General features: G+C 33.5%; 1 protein-coding gene across 1 annotated transcript in view; it reads right to left on the reverse strand.

Moving 5' to 3' along the window:
- foxp1b (forkhead box P1b) overlaps positions 1-8,571 on the reverse strand; it is a 463,598-nt gene extending 455,027 nt beyond the window's left edge. The window contains exons 1-2 of the mRNA XM_051921544.1: positions 8,434-8,571; positions 8,030-8,122 (exon numbers count right to left, since the gene is read on the reverse strand). Coding sequence (XP_051777504.1) covers positions 8,030-8,122; positions 8,434-8,553 — 213 coding nt within the window. The 5' untranslated portion in view covers positions 8,554-8,571. The remainder of the gene's footprint in view (positions 1-8,029; positions 8,123-8,433) is intronic.
- Positions 8,572-22,113: the final 13,542 nt, after the last annotated feature.

The following is a 22,113-nucleotide window of genomic DNA, read 5'->3' on the forward strand; positions in this document are numbered from 1 at the left end:
CAGGCCATGACTTCATCCATTTCTCTAAGCAGCATTTCAGTTGAATGAATTCTTTGCCAACCGCAATCCACGTGTTCCCCCCCACCCCCCACCCTCCCAGTAGTTCACAAGTCCCAACCCAAGTATTTCTCAGATGTTAGCAAAATGAGTGCCTTGTGTCCTCTGTATTTCATTGAGTCCTCTGTCAGGCTCAGCAGTGTACTATGCATTTCAGATACACTTCCCTCCATACCAGCAATTACACACCTGCTGCGTCATACCAGCTATCCCCAATAACTAATGGTACTAACACTACTGGTATTGTTAATGCATGTGCCACTGGTCCTGTATGGATTTCTAGCTAAAAAGAAAAAAAAAAGCCTCAAACACCCCTCAAGGTAACACATGCTTGGTTTTGCACACCCCCTATTATAACACAATTTCTTGACAAAACATTTTAAGGTCTTAAAGTGATTGTGTCAACAGTAATATGCATGCAAAATTTTATGAACTTCAACCCCACCAACCACCCTTCTCAATTAAGTTTTTTATAAATGGCATGTAGCCTGGATTTTAAGTTGGTTCTACATTATTATACATGTAAGATTTCATTAAGATCGACAGTTTTTTGGTTGCCTTCACCATTGCAACCCACCCTTCCCCATTACATGTTTGAAATGGCACCTAGTCTGTATTTTAAGTTGGATCAATGGAAACCATGCTTGCAAAAATTTTGTGAAAATTGATTCAACCATTATTGTGTGAGTGGCCAATCAACAGACAAGATGTGATCTGAGGGTTGAAATGTTGTCCATAGCTTTTAAAATGGCTAAATAACATCAATCAATGCTGTTATTTTAAAAGACAGAGGCGAGTACGATTACATTCACATAGATTTTTAACAGTACTGTATGTTGCAAATGTCAATTTCATCACTTCAGTGTTTCAAAAAGTTTTTTTTTTTACTTTTTAAATTTTTATTTTTTGGTGCCATTCAGATTAGCATTTAGAGATAGTGTTTTAATTTTCTCATGAAATTCATGCAAACTTCATTTATTACAATATTTAATGTACTGATATTTCAGATCCCCTTTCATGATTTAATTTTCCATTGCTTTCATGATTGCATTGCTACTGTACTTTCATCAGTTTTAGGTGATCATGCCCTTCAAAGGGAAGCATTTTTCGGGTATGGTTTCTTTTCAGTGATAATCTTCTCCCTCCCGAATATTCTCATAAGTCTTTCAGAAACAGGCAAGAAGTTTGGTGAGAAGAGTAAGGAGAGTGGGGGTGAAACTACTTTCATTATTGAGAAGCTGATTCATTATTTGGGTTATGGGTAACTATAAAAAAAACTTCATTAAACCCTTGTGGAGATTACAAAACCACAGCAATTGCCAAGTTTCTGACAGGCTGTAAAATGTGTAATAATCTTAAAATGAATTAGGCTTAATGTGGTATAATCTTCTAAATAAATACTGCTAAATTAATAAACCTTTGTTAGTTTTTTTATATACCTGTATAAAATTATGTTTTACATAATATTAAATGAAGTAAAGAATCATGAACCTTGGCAGTCTTATTCTTCAGGAAGTTAAAAAAATAGCATTAAGCTTTCACATACGTGAATTCAGGAAATAAAAGTATACAAGATCAATTGTCCAAGTATAAAATGAAGTCATACTGCCAAGCTGTGTCCCCACCCAGTTACAAAACAAAGGAAACAAGTCAGTTTGTTTACTTCTCACAATTGAATGCACACAAAAAAGGTCTTGCTGCAGTTATAATGTCAGGTCAGTTGTCACTTCTGAAATGCTGAACTATGCAGATAAAACTCATTTGTCAGAGGATTGCAAATTTTTTTGTGGCACACCCAGCATTCTGGCTTCAATACTAAACAACACAACATCTATATTGTTGACATAAACTTACCAGGTTGAAGGCAATTTCAGTATCAGCTGTTAACACTCGGACTTAAACACTAACAGCTGATTAACAAAAGCAGTTCCTGCTAATGCATTAAATAGTTTCTCATTAACACTATAAAACCAAGACTCATTGAACTTAATGTTATCCAAACTATCTGTACCAGTACCTTAGAGTGATAGAGAATTTGTGTTTTCTCTCACTGTTGGAAAATATGCCTGGAAAATACTTTTACACATTTAACCACATGCATTAATGAATTTTAATTCATTATATAATCATGTTTTGCTGGCCTTTTCAAAAAGCAAATTTAAGCACATTCTGTACAATGTGATTTACTAAATCATATGTAGCCTATATAAATTAGCAAGCTGAAAACACAACTTCTGAAGAATATTCAAATATTAAACTTATAAGTTTGTAATAACTGCATAAATTATTCAAATTATTAGTAAAATGTAATTCTTTATTATATTGAAATGACTGTTAAGGCACCGCACTCACTTTTAACTGAGTGGCTTACTGAGAAGGTACTCATTCCTAGTGCATCTCCCATATTATTGTAAAAGGAACTGTAAGCAAGGCATGTTAGAGTAACCAGAGTTTAAACTTGAGGAGTCAGGGTGTACCGTCATCTTGGAGCTTAAATATCATTTTTTAAATAATACTTTTACTTTCTCTTCCTTACTTACTCTGCAAATACATTTTTAGTACTTCCTCGTCTTTTATTTGCTTTTGTGGCAGATCTTTGTCTCTTTTAAAAATATTTCAGTCTCTTCTAACCAAGGTGTTTGTTAAAACAGAAATTTATGCTGGTACTATGATAACTGTATAGATTCAACCATTCCGAAAGCTTTTCACCCCCTTACAAGGGGATAAGAACATACAATGTATGTCACACAACTGCATGCAACACATTTCTCACCGGTGAAAGATTTTCAAGAAACCAGACCCAAGATGAGCAACAGAAGTGAAAACTGTGACAGCGTCAGATTTTACTTTTTCTTTCTCAAGTATAAATTAAAAAATATCTTAAAATACAGTTTTAATATTTTTAAAATAAGTTCATCAACAAGTAACAACAGGAGGCTGTTGTCAGCAGGCCAAGGGAAAGAAGATAATTAATTCTTATCCCCATTTGATGCCTCTTAGAAATCCATCCATTATCCAACCCACTATATCCTAATCACAGGGTCACGGGGGTCTGCTGGAGCCAATCCCAGCTAACACAGGGCGCAAGGCAGGAAACAAACCCCAGGCAGGGCACCAGCCCACCGCAGGGCACACACACACACCATCACACACTAGGGACAATATAGAATCGCCAATGCACCTAACCTGCACGTCTTTGGACTGTGGGAGGAAACGTGAGTACCCGGAGGAAACCCACACAGACACGGGGAGAACATGCAAACTCCACGCAGGGAGGACCTGGGAAACGAATCTGGGTCTCCTAACTGCGAGGCAGCAGCGCTACCACTGCGCCACTGTGCTGCCCGCCTCCTAGAAATAAAATTTTAAATAGCAATAACAGAAGAAATGATCAGCAGCAATATCTGGTTTCAACAGATTCTGCTGACAGTTATATCTCCTTCTTTCTCCTTTTTTCAGTGGTGTTAATATCAGGTGTAACTGGGTGACAAGTAGTATGTAACACTGCAAAACCAATTTGTTTTGTTCATTTATAGGCGCATCAAACCACAACTTGTCCGATCTGGTGGTCACATCTTATTATTTAGGGAGCTTTGACTTTGAAGTTAATGCTTAGAGTTTGGCTTTTGTCATTTGGATTAATTTATAAGCTTTTTGAAGTGGATTGATCACAATGAAAAAAGTAATTTAATTCTCTTTTGAACTATTTTTCACCACACAATAATAATTTCTTGTTCATAGTAATCCTGTATCATTGGTTAATTGACATAGATCGAAATGTTTCCTAAAGAAAACATGCATGACAACAAAATTAGGAGCCCTCTCCATAATTTGTAGTTTATTTACTATTCTGCATTATATAATCTGGTGTCTCTAAATTTCTCTGGCTGACCAAGTTTCAGTATGTGAGTAAATTTGCCCTAAGATGAATATTGATGGACTCCATCCAAGATTGTTTCCTGTCTTGAATCCAGCGCAACAAGAGTAGGGACCAGTTCCATGTACCTCTGTCTTGTTGGACTAAAATGTTTCATAAAGTAAAATATATCCATATATGTGCTACCATTTTTAAGCCCTCTTTATCCTGACCAGTGGCACAGTAGACTGGACCTATCCTAGCAAGCATAGGGTGCAAGGTGGGAATAATCCCTGTACAGAGTGCCAGTTCATCACAGGGTGAACACACACACACACTTTCTAGTGTGAATTTAACCTGCATGTCTTTGGAGGAAACTGGAACACATGGAAGAAACACACGTAGGTATGGGGAGGATATATTAATATTTAAGGGTAATAGCACTCCCTACAGTAAAAAAAAAATCCCAAAATCTCAAAAACACTTTGGCTGATTTAATTGAAACCTTGAGATATTAAAGAAAAAAGAAAATTAGCCAACCCTTGTTTCTTTATTTGTAAAACAATTGTAAAATAAAATTATAGCAAATGGGCAGAGGTGTGGTAGAGTAGCCAAAAATTGTACTCAAGTAAAAGTAGCATTACTTCAAAATAATATTACTCAAGTAGAAGTAAAAAGTAGTCATCCAAAAAATTAGTATTTGGTGAAAAGACTACTCAAGTACTGAGTAACTGTTTGAACATAATAAATTATTTATTTTTTAGAAATGTTGTAATAAGACTGACAAAAATATAAAATAATGTGCAAATTCTGCTATTTCCAAATAATAAAATAAAAAATGAGTACAAATAAATAACATCTTTACAAAATAAAGATGCACAAATAACACAAAGTTCCAAATCTCAGTTTTTCACAATAAAGCTTTTGAAGCCAATACCTATAGTAGGTAACATGTATGTTTGAACAGTGCAAACTACTTACAGTGACAAGATATACTGTACACTGACAGTATAATACTGTATATTTATTTTGTGGTGTAGCGGGTCCGGAGTTTCAAAAAAAAAAAAAGGCCAGTTTCAAATCCATAAAGCCATGTCACTCTCCGTACGACCGCGGGGAGTTAATGAGGTAGTTGGAGCGTGTCATACCTGCATGTGCGGGTGCGATCGTTCTCAATTGCTTCATTGGCTTTCTGCGGCGTGTGATTAAGGCCCACAGAGACGGGAGTGTATATATACAGGTTTGCACAAAAAAAAAGCAGGGGGAATCAAAGAAAAGGAGAAAAGAAAAGAGTCTGCAGGGGACCGGCATCGTCACACACTTGCCCTCCAAATAGCGCAGCTGATAGAAAATAACATTAGAACAAGGCAGCTTGTGCACATACAAGAAGTCTCACTTTACCATGACTGTCTGTGTCTGTGCATGTTTGATTAAAACCTGCATGTTCTTCACTCAGTGAAGTGATGGTTAAGCTTCAGCAGGAGTTGGCTCTCAAGGTTCTTGCAGTGAAGCTGTGACCATTTAGCAGTGAACAGGAGCCCTGCATGACTAAAAGTCTTTCCCAGGCTGCAGATGCAGGAAGTTTGTGTGTGGTCATGTGACTGCATGGCTACATCTGATTGGTGAAATGTAGTCATGTGATTATTGTTGCTACATCTGATTTGTGAAACAGTCATGCATTAGATCCACTGCCGACTTCTCTCTGGCAAAAATATAGTGTATATAATGGAAAAAAGTAATGATTCAAGTGTTGCCCAATGTAGCGGAGTAAGAGTAGCGTTTCTATTTCACAAATGTACTCAAGTAAAAGTAAAAAGTATGGTGCAGTAAAACTACTCTTAGAAGTACAATTTTTTAAAAAAAGTTACTCAAGTAAATGTAACGGAGTAAATATAACTCATTACTACCCACCTCTGCAAATGGGCAATTCTTGGGCATCTTGTTCTTTATCTGTCTCAGCACAGAGCAATGGGGTTGCCTCTTTATGCAAATGAATACCGCTACCAGAAGCAAAGTGAAAGGAAGAAAGTTTGGACAAGTTTAAAGAACACATGCTTAGCAAGTTGCATCATTGGTTACACTGAATACACCCTATTCTGTTAGCTTCTTGTTATTCTTAATGATACTTTATGAAATATATGCAAATTTGAATGGAGGGTTATCCCTCTGCATTATCCTACATGTATTTGTCCAGCACACTTTTATGCGTATACATGGGACGGAGGGGGACGGGCCCTTGGTAGTGGAAATACATGCAATATTGCTAGGGTTATAGTACAATAGTACTAGGGTTTCCCCTTGGAAGTCAGATTATTATGTGCCACTAGAGTCTGGTTTGCAAAGCAGAACCTGGGAAATGATGGTACAGTGTTTTGGCCCACTTCGAGCACTAGGTATAACACAAGCTTGGAGTGACGGCATGTCTTTGTAAGTTTAAACATTTGTGCAGCTCAGTAAAGGGGTCCCATTTGGATAGAACATGGAGGAGGTGTACATAGCTCACTATATTAGTTCTTTTCACCTGTTCTTCTCTATACACTGCTTAAAACATTCACTTTATTCCAAAGGCCGCATAAAGGTACAGCCAGTATATGTCAATACTGTGTGTAATAAATTAAAGTAAACCATGATTCAGTGTATATTGCTTTTGAACTAAACCCTCTAAAACTTTGCAACAGTACAAGATTGCAGATCAATATCTCATTCAAATTTGAATGAAGTTACCATTTTAACATGTGATACAGGGTGAAATTATATTTATACCCAAAATTCTTATTATTCCTACTAATTACCTTTATCAATTCAAAATAATACAGTCCACTGTAAAATTGTGTTTTCTAATGACCATCAACAAAAGCCAAAGTCAATCAGTATGAAAAACAGGAAATGATCTATGGCGTAAACATTTTACTCATGGGCAACTGTATGTAGCATATTCAAGAGCAAGGAGCTGTATGAACTAATAGTTTTTGACCTGGTAAAAAATAAATCATTCACAGAAAAGTGCTCAGTTAGTTATAAGGTAATTCTGATAAATCTGATTTACTGACGCCACTACAACCGTGGCCCATTGTCTTAGGAAATTCCCGCTGAATCCGAACACAGGGTCATGGGGGTCTGCTGGAGCCAATCCCAGCCAACACAGGGTGCAAGGCAGGAACCAATCCCAGGCAGCAGGACACACACACACACACACACACCCACACACCAATCACAAACTAGGGCCAATTTAGAACTACCAATCCACCTAACCTGCATGTCTCTGGACTGTGGCAGGAAACCGGAGCACCCGGAGGAAACCCGTGCAGACATGGGGAGAACATGCAAACTCCATGCAGGGAGGACCCAGGAAACGAACCTGGGTCTCCTTAGTGCAAGGCAGCAGCGCTACCATTGTGCCACCGTGCCGCCCATATATATATACTAGGGGGTTCGCCCCCTGCTCGCTTCGCTCGCCAACCCCGACGGCCTGCGCTACACGTCAGCCACTTGCATTGTGAAGAGGGGGGCTGAACACACCCCAAGGAAAACCGGTCGCTCCTCCAAAACCCCCTCTTAAGTGGTGATACAATGGGAAACAAATACAGTTTTTTTTTACCTCCTCTTTGCTCGATCAACTGCTGGCTTGCTGGTGCTGCCATGCCACGTGATCTGCATCTTGCACGGTGCTTTGTACATGTAAAAGCCTATACAGCAGCTGCTCTTTGTCTTTTATTTCCAGCCCCGGGCATGGTTAAATCTCTTGGCACAAAGTCTCGTCTCGCGAGATGTAAGTTCTTTATATTTTTTAGTTTATAATTTAAAAACGGAATAAGAATCTGAAAAATCTAACATCACATTAAAGTTCGATAAATTCTGAAAAGAATGATATCAAACATATATATACGTAGGTTTTAAAATAAGCCCGATTTAAAGCGTGACAAAAAAGTCACAAAATCGTTGCACAAAATCGTTACACTTTTAGGCTTAGGATTTTATATTATAGCGTTTATATATATATATATATATATATACAGAGAGAGAGAGTTAGTTCTTTTTTTTATTACCTTCATCTTAACAAAAACTCACAATATGAAAGCAAATGAAACTCAAAAGCTTGTATTTATTTTCTCATACCTGTTTATTCTGCTTTCCAGCACGTGATTGCCTTTGGAGAAGATGAAGATGCAGCTGGTCTTGTTGCTTCTTATAAAACTCCTGAAGTTGCTGCTGCAGGAAAATATCCACAAGACTATCTCACAAAATGAAATTTTTGGCATGCAGTAAATGCAACTTTACTCTCACACTTAGTCTTTTTTCATTTTCACCATTAGAAGCATACACCATCAACAGTTACAGTTACATCACAAAGCAAACAAGCTGAAAGTCATAAAATGTAATATATATATATGTAAATGTTACATTTTACAAATTCAAAGTTGCATAATATAATAGTAATGTATTTGTACATAAGCCGTGGAGAAAGGTGCAATACTCCAGTGGACTTTGGTGGCAAGTGAAAAGACCAGATTTGCCTGTACCTGCTGTATCATGAGTGTCTGCTGTTGCTGTAGTAAGACTTGGAGCTGCTGAGGGGTCAGCACTTGCTGTTGCAGAATTTGCTGCATTTGTTGAGGAGTTATTACTTGGGGTGTCATCATAGCCAGTAGTACTGAGACCTGCAATATAAAAAGAGATGCTTAATGCTCCATAGATTAAGAAACCTTGAAATCCAATGAAATACATTTACAGTTAAAATCCGAGTAAGCTCCTGTACATTTTAGGAGCTTCTACAATTTTTTGTTTTGAATTCATTTCCCTCAAAGAGCAGGACATCTTACAATTTTTGTCATTTAATTACAAACTAAAGAAAACACTGATTAAACTACTTTTGAAAAATTGATATAGCATATTTTGTTAGTAATTTTACATGCACATTTTATACACAATGCCAACATTTTAAGACCAAATATTTCTGATAAGGATTATTTTCTCCCTTTATACTTATTTTTCACCATAACTACTGTCTACTGATTGAGTGGTATTAGGATAGTAACAATGAACATAACCAACTGCTCATCCTTCCCCTAATTGCCTACCTTTCATTCTACAGACAGCTACGTACAATACAGATGCTGCCAATTTTTCACATTATGTAAAGCACTATTATAGGTCCTTTTCTGTGACATTTAAGTGACAAACAGTTATAGTGATGAACCAGATAGCATTTCACATTTGCAGATGTTAACATGACTCAGTGTACAGATATCCAGTACCTGATATCTGAAAGGATGGTGTCTTCTTCTGATAACAAAGATACCATTAAAATGACAGTATGTATTTTAGCCAAGGTCAAACAAATTGCAGCTACATTTATATTAATGAAACCTATTTGAATTTGAAATGCAATATATATGTAATTAAGATGACTATGTATATTAATAACAAGAACTATAATAAATGCTGACTATTCTAATACTTTATTAAGAAAATATATTCAGGTTTAAGTTAAATCAGTATAATCAGTTTAATTGCCAATTAAAAACAAGAAGCACTGAACTGTCGGTCTTAAATTACTGTAATGTGATGGCATCACTGTCTGAAATGTATCCATTTCTTGATCATATTTTCTAAATTATACTTTTTCCTATATTGCAGCAATGCTGTGTTCGATATTAAATTTTATCACTTAACTGGCCTCATTTACATGATGCGGCAGGGCTTGGAATGAAAATCCAGCATTAATTCTATCTGGCATTATGTCTTAATATGAAGTCCATCTTCCCTTTTTCACATGGTTTGTCCTGTCATTTGCATAGACGACTCTCATTCCTAATTTCACACTCATTATGCGCTGATGTCCTGATTTCTCAGCTTCACTAATTTTGATGAACTAAAATGTTTTCTGAAGGTCAACTATGCAGTAAATCTGCCACTGAGAACTATACACTGTACAGGAAAATATACAGAAGAATTTAAAACCAAAGTTTACATTATATACTTGGTTCAGCAAATTGCCTCAAGCATTGTTCTAAACTGCATACCTAAAGGAATTAATATATGGAAACATAATTCAGTATATTTTTATTACTCATCTCGACAACCACTATTAAAAGTAGAACTAATATCTTATTTATTTTTCTTATCATTCGCAATAAACTGATGGTGCATGTAAAATATGTATTTTTTAATCTATGCCTTCAAATATTTCTAACAGTGACTCCACATGACCTTCTATGCACTGCTTTTTTTCTACAGCTGTCTGAGGAGAAATGATATACTTTAGTTACATTGCCCCCTTATGTTGTAACTAATACTAGGCATCAAAGATTATGCAGCCCCAGCAATAGGCTATTATTGCAAGCACTTTATTGGCTATTACTACCGAGGTCATTAGCAGCAAGAGTGATTGTACTGTTCTTAACCTATTGATCACTGTAACTACTACCACTTAATCCTCTGTTAAATGACTGGAAATCTTCTGGAATGGATCTTGGGGAGCAGTTTGTATCTAAAAGTAAGCAATAATTTTACTAAATCACGGAAAAGAATCTGTTAAATTGACAACAATGTATTACTAGATGACTGAAAATATATAAATACAGGAAGAACTGTAGATTGTTATAAAAAGGCAAATGGGCTACACATACTTTAAATGCTATCAGTCTTTTCTGAGGAAAGATGTACATGTTTTATTTTAATTCAAATTACAGTGTACCACACAATACAAATGTATTTATGGTATTGTGAAAAAATATGTCAGGTGCAATTTAAGGTTAAGGATACAAGGAAAAATAAACAGTATGAGTATATTTTAAACTTCAGACTTTTCAGACAATTAAAAAATATACAAGATGAAGCTTTCATTAACTTCAGATTCCCTGTGAGACATTCCAAAGACAATTACAATTATGAAATATTCCTGAGTTTTATTGAAGGAATTGAATGAAAAAGAAAAAAGGATTAGCAATTTGTAAACGAATGTGACAAAGAGGTTCACAGTAAGATAAGAATAATAATTTTGATGTAATAGAGTAAAGTAAGCTAGTGTAATGGGTACAGTAGGGGTGTGTACTACAACCACAGAGGTCACATTTGCTTTTTATACCATTGAAATGCTGAATGGACAGAAATTTTAGCGATGCATGCATTCAACATCTGCCAAATTATTTTTCTTTAATAAAAATAAATTTGTTTCTAATTCATCAAAACTTACTCATGTCTTTTAAAATGCCTACTTCTTATTGTGTTGACAAATAATAAAATGAACTAACCCTACAAATAAAAAGTAATGCTCTCACAATCACAAATATTTTATAAACATTTTTTGGCTGTTTGTTTCAATCTTAAAGTAAAAATATTCTTAAGATACTGAAATCAGGAAATATATGATAACTGGAATATAAAAATCATACCCTGTACATGTAGAAAGAGCAGTTCATTTTACACATTATCAATAGTTATGTTTTTTACAAAACATCACATTTTCATGCAATATGAGAAGTAAAGAAACAATTGCATACATTCTTTAGTATGTCATATGCTTACAGCCTTCTTTAATTCTGAGCATGTTGTAGCCTTAACATTATTAAAGAAAAGACATTTTTGCACATTGAAATATTTTCTACTTACAGGTGGTTGAACCATTTACTGCATTGATGATTGATTAATTAAAATAAAGGCAGTATATGAGGTATCAAAAATATTACAATATCATTGCACAAGAATTTAATCTGCAGCCATTTACAGTCAGTCATCTAACCTGCTTAGTCCTGAACAGGGTCATGAGAGGAAACTGTAGACACAGGGAGAACATGTAAATTCCTCCATGTGCTCTGGTTTCCTCACACTGTCCAAAGACATGCAGGTTTGGTAAATTGGAGATGCTAAATTGACACTAGTGTGTGTGTGTGTCTGTGTGTGTGTGTGTGTGTGTGTGGGTGCGTGTGCGTGTGTGTGTGTGTGTGTGTGTGTAAGTTTTCCTTACAATGGCCTGGCACCCTGTCCAGGGTTTGTTCCTGCATTGCACCCTGATATTTGGGAAATGTTTCTGACTCCACCAACCCAGGTTTGGATTAAGTGGATTAGAATAAAAGATACATGGTTTCAATTGTATACAAAAAAATATTTTTATATTTTACTGACAATGCCCATAATGCAAGAAAGTATACACATTGAAATTACAGTAGTATTTGTTTTTTAATTATTATTTTTTAATATCATATTTATTTCAATTACAGCATTTCTTATTCCTTTTTTCAAAATAGATGATGTTAACAATTACAGATTTTGAGTACTTCATTATGTAAAAAATAATTGCAGATAATTGGTTACTTAGAAATAGTTTTATGAAGCATCATATGTACTGTCTGATGAAAAGAGGTAATGCAATACATGCTTTTCCAAAAATCGAGTTTAAAGACACAGACTTAACAAACAATTTACATTTATCACACCCATAATACAAGTTAATATATATTAAATAATAAACTTTGCATTCAGAAGTATGAGTAATAAGATTTAAACTTAAAGTGTTGCATGTCATTTGAATTTGTTTCAATTCTGAGTAGAAATTATTAGCTGCATTTTTGACAACTGTCAGATTCACTGATTCGGCTTAATGAGGACTCACTCCAACCAATGTGCTTTCTAAAGGCACAGGTCAAACCATACTGAAAAACGCAAAAAAAAAAAAAAAAAAAAATTAAGTCAAATAGAGGCCTTTAAAATAAACCTTTAGTCAGAGCACTATGGCAATTAGAGTAATGAGACTCCTCTGAATGTATAGAGAAATTAAGCTACTAGCATTGGAAAAGGTTAGCTAAACTAGTCATAGATTTTAATGTATGCTGCTCTGTGTCATCTTCTTTTGTCAAGACATCAAATTTAATATAAAAGTACAACTAACAAGCCCTTGTGAATATGGAGAAGTGTACATATTTGATGTTGTTGGTTTAACTTGTTCACAGCTAAATTTAAAATTTCATATTTTCTTCTTTAATAATAGATGACAAAGCTTACAAATATCTTGCAATTAGAGCAACGCTGTGAGAAAATTGTATATACAGGTCATAATTGGTTTTAAACTTAGACAATAAGATGCTGCAGATGTTCTATCAGACGGTTGTGGCGAGCGCACTCTTCTACGCGGCGGTGTGCTGGGGAGGCAGCATAAAGAAGAGGGACGCCTCACGCCTGGACAAACTGGTGAGGAAGGCAGGCTCTATTGTAGGCACAGAACTGGACAGTTTGACATCCGTGGCAGAGCGACGGGCACTGAGCAGGCTCCTGTCAATAATGCAGAATCCACTGCATCCACTAAACAGTATCATCTCCAGACAGAGGAGCAGCTTCCGCGACAGACTGCTGTCACTGCCCTGCTCCACTGACAGACTGAGGAGATCGTTCCTCCCCCACATTACTGCATTGTTATCACTGTTTAATTTAATATTGTTCTTTATCAGTATGCTGCTACTGGAGTATGTGAGTTTCCCCATGGGATTAATAAAGTATCTATCTATCTATCTATCTATCTATCTATCTATCTATCTATCTATCTATCTATCTATCTATCTATCTATCTATCTATCTATCTATCTATCAAAAGCTTTCTTTATTCTTAAGTTCATATTCTTGTATTAATTTGTCATATTTTATAAGATATTCAAATTTCCTTCATTAAATGTAATATTTTATATCAGATGGCTCAACAGACCATGAGAAAATATTAATGTAAATCCAGATTCTGAAATGTGCAGTTTGTTTACAGCTTTATGATGGGAGTGACCAGTGAGAGCAACTGTAAAAACAAAAGTCAGACTGAAATTTAATTAAGTTTCAGACCACAAACAAACAGGCTTCCAGTAAAGCCAGGCTTGTTTTGTATAAAGTAAACAAATGAACAGCAGCTTTTCACTTACTATAACAATACAATCTGGCTGAGTCAGAGCTTTCCCACACTTACAGAACTGGCCACTCCTGCAGGTGTTTGAAATGCAATTGTACTTAATAAACAGTATTTTCCAAGTATGAAAACAATAAAGCTCAGTTCTAATCTTTTGATGCTTCTTATTGTTTGTTTTGCCTAAATAAACATTGCTGAATTAATATGAATCATTTGTTATTTAGTGATGGCTGAAAGGAAACACATTTTCATAGGTCTTTTTCAAATGACATTCTTGCCTTTGCTATTCCGTTCTCTTTTACACTTAAAATGACAGCTTGAAAATTTCAGTCATGGTATCCACCACGTCATTTCACAAAAATACTGTTTGTTGGAAAGGTTAATATCTGACACCAGATGACAGATCTTCCTTCCTGTGGTTGATATGATCCTGAACACAGACTGTGAGGGAAATGCCCAGAGTCACTATCTTGCAGAGCATTAGAAATTTCACATAGATTTTATATATATTCAAACGCCTAAATCTAGAAGTCTGATTTTTATGCCTGATGCTTATGTCAAATATCATACCTGGTACTTGACCATTCATACATTTTATACTCAAACCTTCGACAAAGTTATGACATGTGAAACTGTTAATAATATTAGAAGACAATAAATAGTCAATATATGTTCTTTATATAAAGCTCATGAATAACTAATATAAATTGGTGCACACAAATGCTTACACATTAATGTGCATTCTATCATTCTGCTAGCTGATGATTTATGGTTTACCAGCTCAGCAAGGTTATGCAACACTGCATGCCTTAAGATGCATTATTTGAGTTAGTTGAGATTTAATTAAGATCGCAGTCTCTAATATTCCAGTCAAATGAAAACTTATAAAAGACAATGGCTAGCATGTCCTTATGCAGATTGTTTCCATCCCAAGCAGTGGAACAGCACAATTCTAATCCTTGTTTCCATGACGGCAGACATGAGTTCACAAATTTTGTTTTCTTTTTATGTTTCTATTTTTGTTGCCTTTTGAGTGTCATAAAAACCATGATCCTAATTAATCTGAAAAGGTCAAAGGCAGAATTATGTCAGTAGCAGTGCAGGGAATGGGCTTAAAAACAAAATGTAAGTTCCTTAAAGACAGTAAAATATGAAGACCTTACTAAAGTAGTTTTTTATATGATTTTGAAGTCTGTTACAGAAAACGTTAGAAATGGATTGGTCTTTTAAAGGAAAAGGTAGATGCGTTCCTAAAGGTCTCATGTTGTTCAGTGAACTAGTGTTTTAAAGTCACTGAAAATTCACTAGAAAAACACATACGAGTACCATTTATATGTCTGATGTGAGTTGTGCTGTGCAAGTTCATTTTTAGTAATTAATATGAACTTGTACAAGCTGTAACCTTCAATAATTTACAGCAAGGAAATGTGTATACATTACTAAGATTGTTTTTGTCTTGTACTAAAGAATCCAGTCCTGCCTTAAGAAAACGTTTAAGTTTACTTCAGAATGATGACAGCGTTTACACAAAAAAGCATTCTATGTACATATTGCCATTGTTTTCTATAAAATCTAATTTTTAGTTGCTTGGAATATACTTTAGAAATGTCAGGTGCTTGCAGCTTTTCTGCTTGACAAGTTATTGCACAAATAACTGCTTTCTATGAAAGAGCTAATGCACTACTAATGAGCAATAAATCAATTTTGATTATAAACTGACAGACGAATCACTTCTCACAAATGTGAGTTTAAACCAGCTACAGAATATTGTAGTTCTACACATGAGCTCATGATTCACAATAAATTCACTTTTTCATTCCTTACACTTGATCAAAAACATCAGCTGGCTTGTTGGCAAAGACAAATATAGCTAATGTTTATTAATGCTAATCCTAAAATTTGTTCTCAGGTGATAATTTGATATTGTCTCCAAAGGGTTAAAAAAAGTTCATACAGAATTTTCACATTCCTGACACCCATTTCCTTTGACTACCCCAACACGAAAATCTTGATATTTTTTTCTTCATAAATTACTACTGACATTTAAAAGAAAGAAAATTTCATACAGAAGTTTGCAAGACACAAATCATCTTGCACCATAAAGCTATATCTTACATTTGTGTTGTTTATAATACCTGTAAAAGACTGCATTTACAACAGTGTCTATTAAAACATATCATGCTCATCAAGTAATAATAAAATAACAAAAGAAAAGTCAGTAAAGCAAAATTTTCCCTGTTTCCTAAACATAGAGATTGTTCATTTGTAACAATTATCAGCAAACTCTTGCACTGAAAGGCTACAAAAACAATAAAGCACTAATCTTTCTTTTTTATTTACAAAGAGTGTATTTTAAACATGTAAAGATAAAGTCTGTATGTCTTGCTGAAAAATAAGCATGTCAATGAAAGCCAAGATCTAGCTTGAAAGTAAATTTTGTTCTCCTTTTAAACAGAATTCACTCACTCTAACCCTAGAAAAAGCTGACAACAAATCCAACAAAAATACTAAAATTCTATACAAAGGACAATGTATATCCTTTCCTCTCTTTTAGGCAAATTAAATTGTCAGGTTTTACAGAAGAAAGGTACTAGAATTGCAGAATCAATCATATTGACAAACCTGACAAACTCCATTTAGCTGCAACGGTAAATAGACTGCTGGGCCATGAAGCTGTAATAAGCCTTGCTGTAGTGTCTTTAGCTTCCTCAGGATACAGACAGATTACACGCGCACGGGTGCTCCCAAGCTGACAAGATGCAAAACTATCCAATCAACCACGCCCTTCTCCACCAATCACAACCAGCCCCTAAACATAATCAATTCAAATATCCCTCACAATGGGCCTCCTCTTCTCAGTAACTGCAGGTAAAATAATGTCTTTGTGTGGGGCTTTAAAGGAACTACTGATGACTGCTGTTAACCCTTTGACCCCTGCAGAGCTGGATACTAAGGAAAACAATAGTAAAAGGGAAAACACACACATACACATCACAGTTATTTTCATTTAGCAAGAAATAAAGGAAGCCAAAGCAGGATAAAAATGAGCACATACTTGTAAAGCATTTAAACATTACTTTGGGAAGAATATGGCTTACAAAAAACAGCTTCACTGTGCAGACTGTTTATTTCACCAATGTGACTTTATAAAATGTTGCCATTTTCCATAGATGAGAAATAAATTATTTCATTTTTGTCTATGCAAATAATCTATTCATAAGCAGAATATTGACATTTCTTCTTTCATTATTTAAAATTGAAAAGATTAACAATATTTCTAAAAAATGTATCCTTATTTTGGATTGTAGTTTAATAATTTATACATTTTGCATTTTATGTTTTTAATTAAACAGTAATATGTATTTAAAGATATAAAAACTACTGTACCATGTTAGTGTATATACACAGTACACTATGCAAAAGGTATCATTAAAAATTTTGTTAAATTTACAATTATTACCTTATTTCAGCATTATGTACAAATTTAAAACTAACAACTACAAAACCATAATACAAATAACTGCTAATTATATAATATTTCAAAAAGAAATTTCATAGGAAAAAATATAATTAGTTACATATTTCTAACTCTAAAATGGATTTGGCATATTATCCAGGATTGCTTCTGTCCTTGGACTTCAAGCTGCTGAGGAAAGTGTCTAGACCAATGAAGAATGATGATATTCTAATCTTATCCAATCAGTAAATACAAGGATAGATTTAAGTATATTTTTTTCAGATTATTTCAGACATACTTTTACATTAAAAATCTTCTATGATTGATTTTGAATAAGTGGAAACGGTTACATCAGTAATGAAATAAATATTAATAACATATTCTAAAGATTCATCATCTTAATTAAAAATGCTTAGAGGATTTTCTACTTGATTCCAATTTGAATGTGTTAATTTCTGTGCTTAAGGAAAAAATAAATAAATAAAGTCTTGTCTTCTTTTGTGTAACCCACAAAAGAGGATTTATTACTCCCAATCTATGTATCTTTGCTTGTCTCATAAAACAATCTGGATTACAGTTAAACATCTTGACTCCTGTAACTCATTGCCCCACAGGAAATGTATTGGCAGGTTTTCAATAAAACACCTTCTTAGAAAATTACTGACCACTGTTCTCATTTCAGGGAATTCTTTTGAGATGTCTTAAAGCATCATGTTATATTAATTAGAAATTTTCTGTTATTATTTTAAATAGTATTCTTACTGTATACACTTTTATTTGTACTTGTTCATTCATTAATTTTCTAATCATGCTTTTCCAATCCTGGTAGCAATGTGCCCAAACCAGTAACCAGCCCTTGTCTGACACAACTGCATTTCAGATCTTTTATCATATATAAACTACGAGACTTTTTAAAAATGTTTTCTAATAGCCTGTACCTACAGTATATAGTAAGTAGTGTAGTAAATCACAGTTTTGAATAAATATTGAAAGAAGATCTGCAGATGAATCAAAAATGTAATGTGTATTATTTGTCCTTAAAGACTAAACTATACAACTAATTCAATTTTGGTAATGTGTAAACATCAGAGTAAAACCTTTTACTGTTTATAAAGTTTACTCAGACATAATGTGACTGATGAGCTATTTTGCGCTGAATGGCCTTTTCTCATCAAAACATTTTTGATGAGAAATAAATACAAATAAATAATAAATGATGAAAAATAAAAACATAAGTATGTTTTTATTACTTATGTTTCAGTTCTATGTTCTTTCACAGAATGTACATGACCAAGGCAGAAAAAACAGTCCTAAACATTTTAACCATGAAAATATTACTTTTTTGTAAAACAAAAGAGTTGAAGCAGTAAGTACAGTATAATATCACAAATCAACTGATGTAATTTGCAAACATAAAATAGCAAACTGCATAACATTCAAGTGTCAGATCACATACTAAATCATAAATGTGTGATACATTATAAAAACTTGGAGCAAAGTTAAAAACAATCCTGAGTATGATACCTGTTCAACACAAGGTAAACAAATGCAAACACCTGCACTCATTCACACATGGGGCAATTTACACATGCATATAAACCTAACATGAATATCCTTAGGGATATCAGAGGATAACCGGAGTATTCAGTGGAAAACCCCTGCACATACATGGAAATTAAAAACTCCATGTAACATTTAGAAATATATAAAACAACAGATTTTTATAGTGATATTATGACACGTCTCCATTATTAACATTTTAGTAGTATTATGTACTATTATAAATATTTCCCCAAGTTTTTAAAATAATTAAATATGACATGAATGTTTGCACTGATTCAGTACTTTCAACAGCCACTGACAGGGATCAAAAATTTAAAAGAGCAGTTTGCCATCAGTTTTCTATATCAAATAAAAGTACAGATGGTGAACTCACATCACGTTTTCTTCTAATTCATTGGTTTCATAACAGTAGTTGAACATCACATTTACTGGAACACCACCAATAATCTACATATATGTCATCCTATACAAAATTCAAAATACCATACACATTTCAGACTAAAGTATATATTTTATTAAATGTAAGTTCATAATCACATGATTTACCAAGTAAATTGTCAAAAGAAGTTCCCTTATTTTAAAGTTTTTCTTTCATAATATTTGTCCTGTATGTGGAAGGTCATAAGAATTAAATGAAGTAAAATAACAACAAGAATATTTAACTAATTCAAAGGTTTCCTGTTGAAATATCTTGTGAAATGTGTTAAGCTTAGCTTCTTGTGAAGTTCTGTGGTTTTAGCAGTTAGTCAAAACAGGATACCATTTACATTTAAATCCATTAATTTAACACAAATTGTGGGTGGGGGATTTTATAAAAATATATATGACTTAGATATGATGCTATGTTTATTTACATAGAATGTATAAATTCATTTTGAGTAGTTATAATGTAAGGAATTGTAATGTAGAGACAATGTAGTTTACAGCAAAGCACAGTACCATGCAATTTGCACAGAACCATCCAATATTTACAAAACATGTTAAAACCAAATCAAATTAAAATTAAAGTAAGAAATATTCAGGACAATATTTTTCAAGAAAAATACAAATGACAAATGTTTATTTTCTCATGTAAATTACACAAACATCTCTGAAAAACATTAACAAACATTTAGTGTTAAATATTTATCCATTACATTTCTGAATTTGATTTTTCCAGGTTAGCATGAAGATAGGTTTTAAATAGATAGTACTGGACACAAGACAGGAACAAAAAATTGGGATAGCAGAGTACTAAATATTACATTATTTTCAAGTAATGTAATTCTTCTCACATTAAAACAGGTTTTGTCCAAAAATTATTTTTTTTGTGGCTTCCTTATGTTCTGATTTCCGAAGAAAACATGAAATTGTTCATAACATAAGACAGAAAAAGAAAATGCATAAATGTCATTTAAACTAAAGATACAAATATACATCTAAATTCTTAAGTGAAAACATAAGACTTTGCTGTCTGCATTAAATATATATTTTTAACTTGTTGGCTAAAGTAAAAAGAGAAACTAAAAACATAATGCCTGTTTTTTATCAACTTAATGATTCATCTGAATTGATAAATTTCCATAATTTAGATCAATTCTAACAAAACGTATTCCAACTCAATTGATCTGCAGTGGTGAATTTTTAACGTGCAATAATGCAAGTTGTATAAATTGACAATTTAATTGCTTATAACAGTCAGTAATAAAATTTAGAATGGAGTGAAGTGAAAAATGGTCATGCCCTGTATATTAAATCCTTTCAAAATTAAACAAGGTGTTCTTTCATCAGTGTACCTATAAACTCACTACATTAAAACATGTAAAAGTTACTGTATTTTGCCTAAACCTCTAAATTAAAATAACTCAAACTGCATCATATGAATAATTTTGTCTAATAAATACAATACACATTAGAAAATAAGAGTCATTCGATCTATAAATACTCTAACATTGAAACAGTGTGCAAATCATGCCTTCATTGTGATAAAATTGTGAAAATATGTTTTTAATAGATTTCACTGTATGTCATCCACTTCTATAAAATGACTTAACATTAATCTTGTTATGTGAAAGCATGATTATTATATCTGCTATAGGCATGGTGTGAAACAAGGTTTTCACAGCACAGAAGCTAAGTAAGAAAGGACTTAAAAAATATTATTTAAGAAAATTCTTCATTATTTTATCACAGAAGACTAGAGCTAAAGTCACATTTGTTTTATGTTAAACCTTTTACTTATATGGTTATCGTTTTACCTTTATATTATTTCTACTAGTTGTTCTGAAATGAAGACAGATGTTATTTAAAACTTTTTATGTTGGCTAATAAACCAAAAGAGCAGTACACATCAAGCTGTAACTGTTTTCTTAAAACACTAAAAATCTACCCTTCAAACACTGATCACAAAAGTCTGCTTTAAAGTGAATCTGCCTTCTGTACATAATCAGTTTTGTACGCAATACACACCTTTATTTTATACTCTGTGAATTGTGGGGAATGGAATTCTTGTTGTTGTATGGGAATTGTGCCTGACACATTGGGTCACTCCTCTTTATCACTTCTCTGGAATGCTGCATACAGTACATACACTAACAGCTGTTGTTTTGGCTTTTTTCTAACAATTGGGTAAGGTCCAATGCTTTGCAATAATCAATTGCTGTGATGTAAAACTGAAATGGTAGTTCAAAATATTCAAACACATACAAACCACTAGTCATTAAAAAACATTTCCTACCCACATTGGAGACAAAAACACACAAAACTGTGTCTAGATCATATCTACATTATTTAAAATGCAAAAAAATCTAAATAAAGGATGCCATTGCATTTCCTTTGTAATATACTACACATTCATAAAAATAGTCACAGATTTAAACATACCAATTGAAATTCTGATTAAAAGCTAAACTATATTAAAATTAACATAAAATAGTAAATAAAAAGCACAAAGATAACGTTGTTCAGACTTTACACATATCTACATCTGCTCACCGAAAATTCTTTACTTTTATATCTCTGATTGGGTATGGATGCATCATGCAGTAAATGTGATAATACTAACTGTACATTGGTCTATAACAAAAACATTTCTTTATAATCCACCTTATTATTTTGCTTGAAAAATATGAACTTGAAAATGTAATAAATCTACAAGTTTTATTGCTACAATATTTTTAAAAAATATGTAAATTGGGTGAATATTTTACATTAATTTAATAAAACAACTACACCTTAATGCTTATTTCATATATATTAGGCATGTAAATGTCATATCTGCAAATAGTGCATTAGTAAGATTCTATAGAATGCTACAGT

Source organism: Erpetoichthys calabaricus, chromosome 18 (genome assembly GCF_900747795.2).
Source record: "Erpetoichthys calabaricus chromosome 18, fErpCal1.3, whole genome shotgun sequence".
Classification (NCBI taxonomy): domain Eukaryota; kingdom Metazoa; phylum Chordata; class Cladistia; order Polypteriformes; family Polypteridae; genus Erpetoichthys; species Erpetoichthys calabaricus.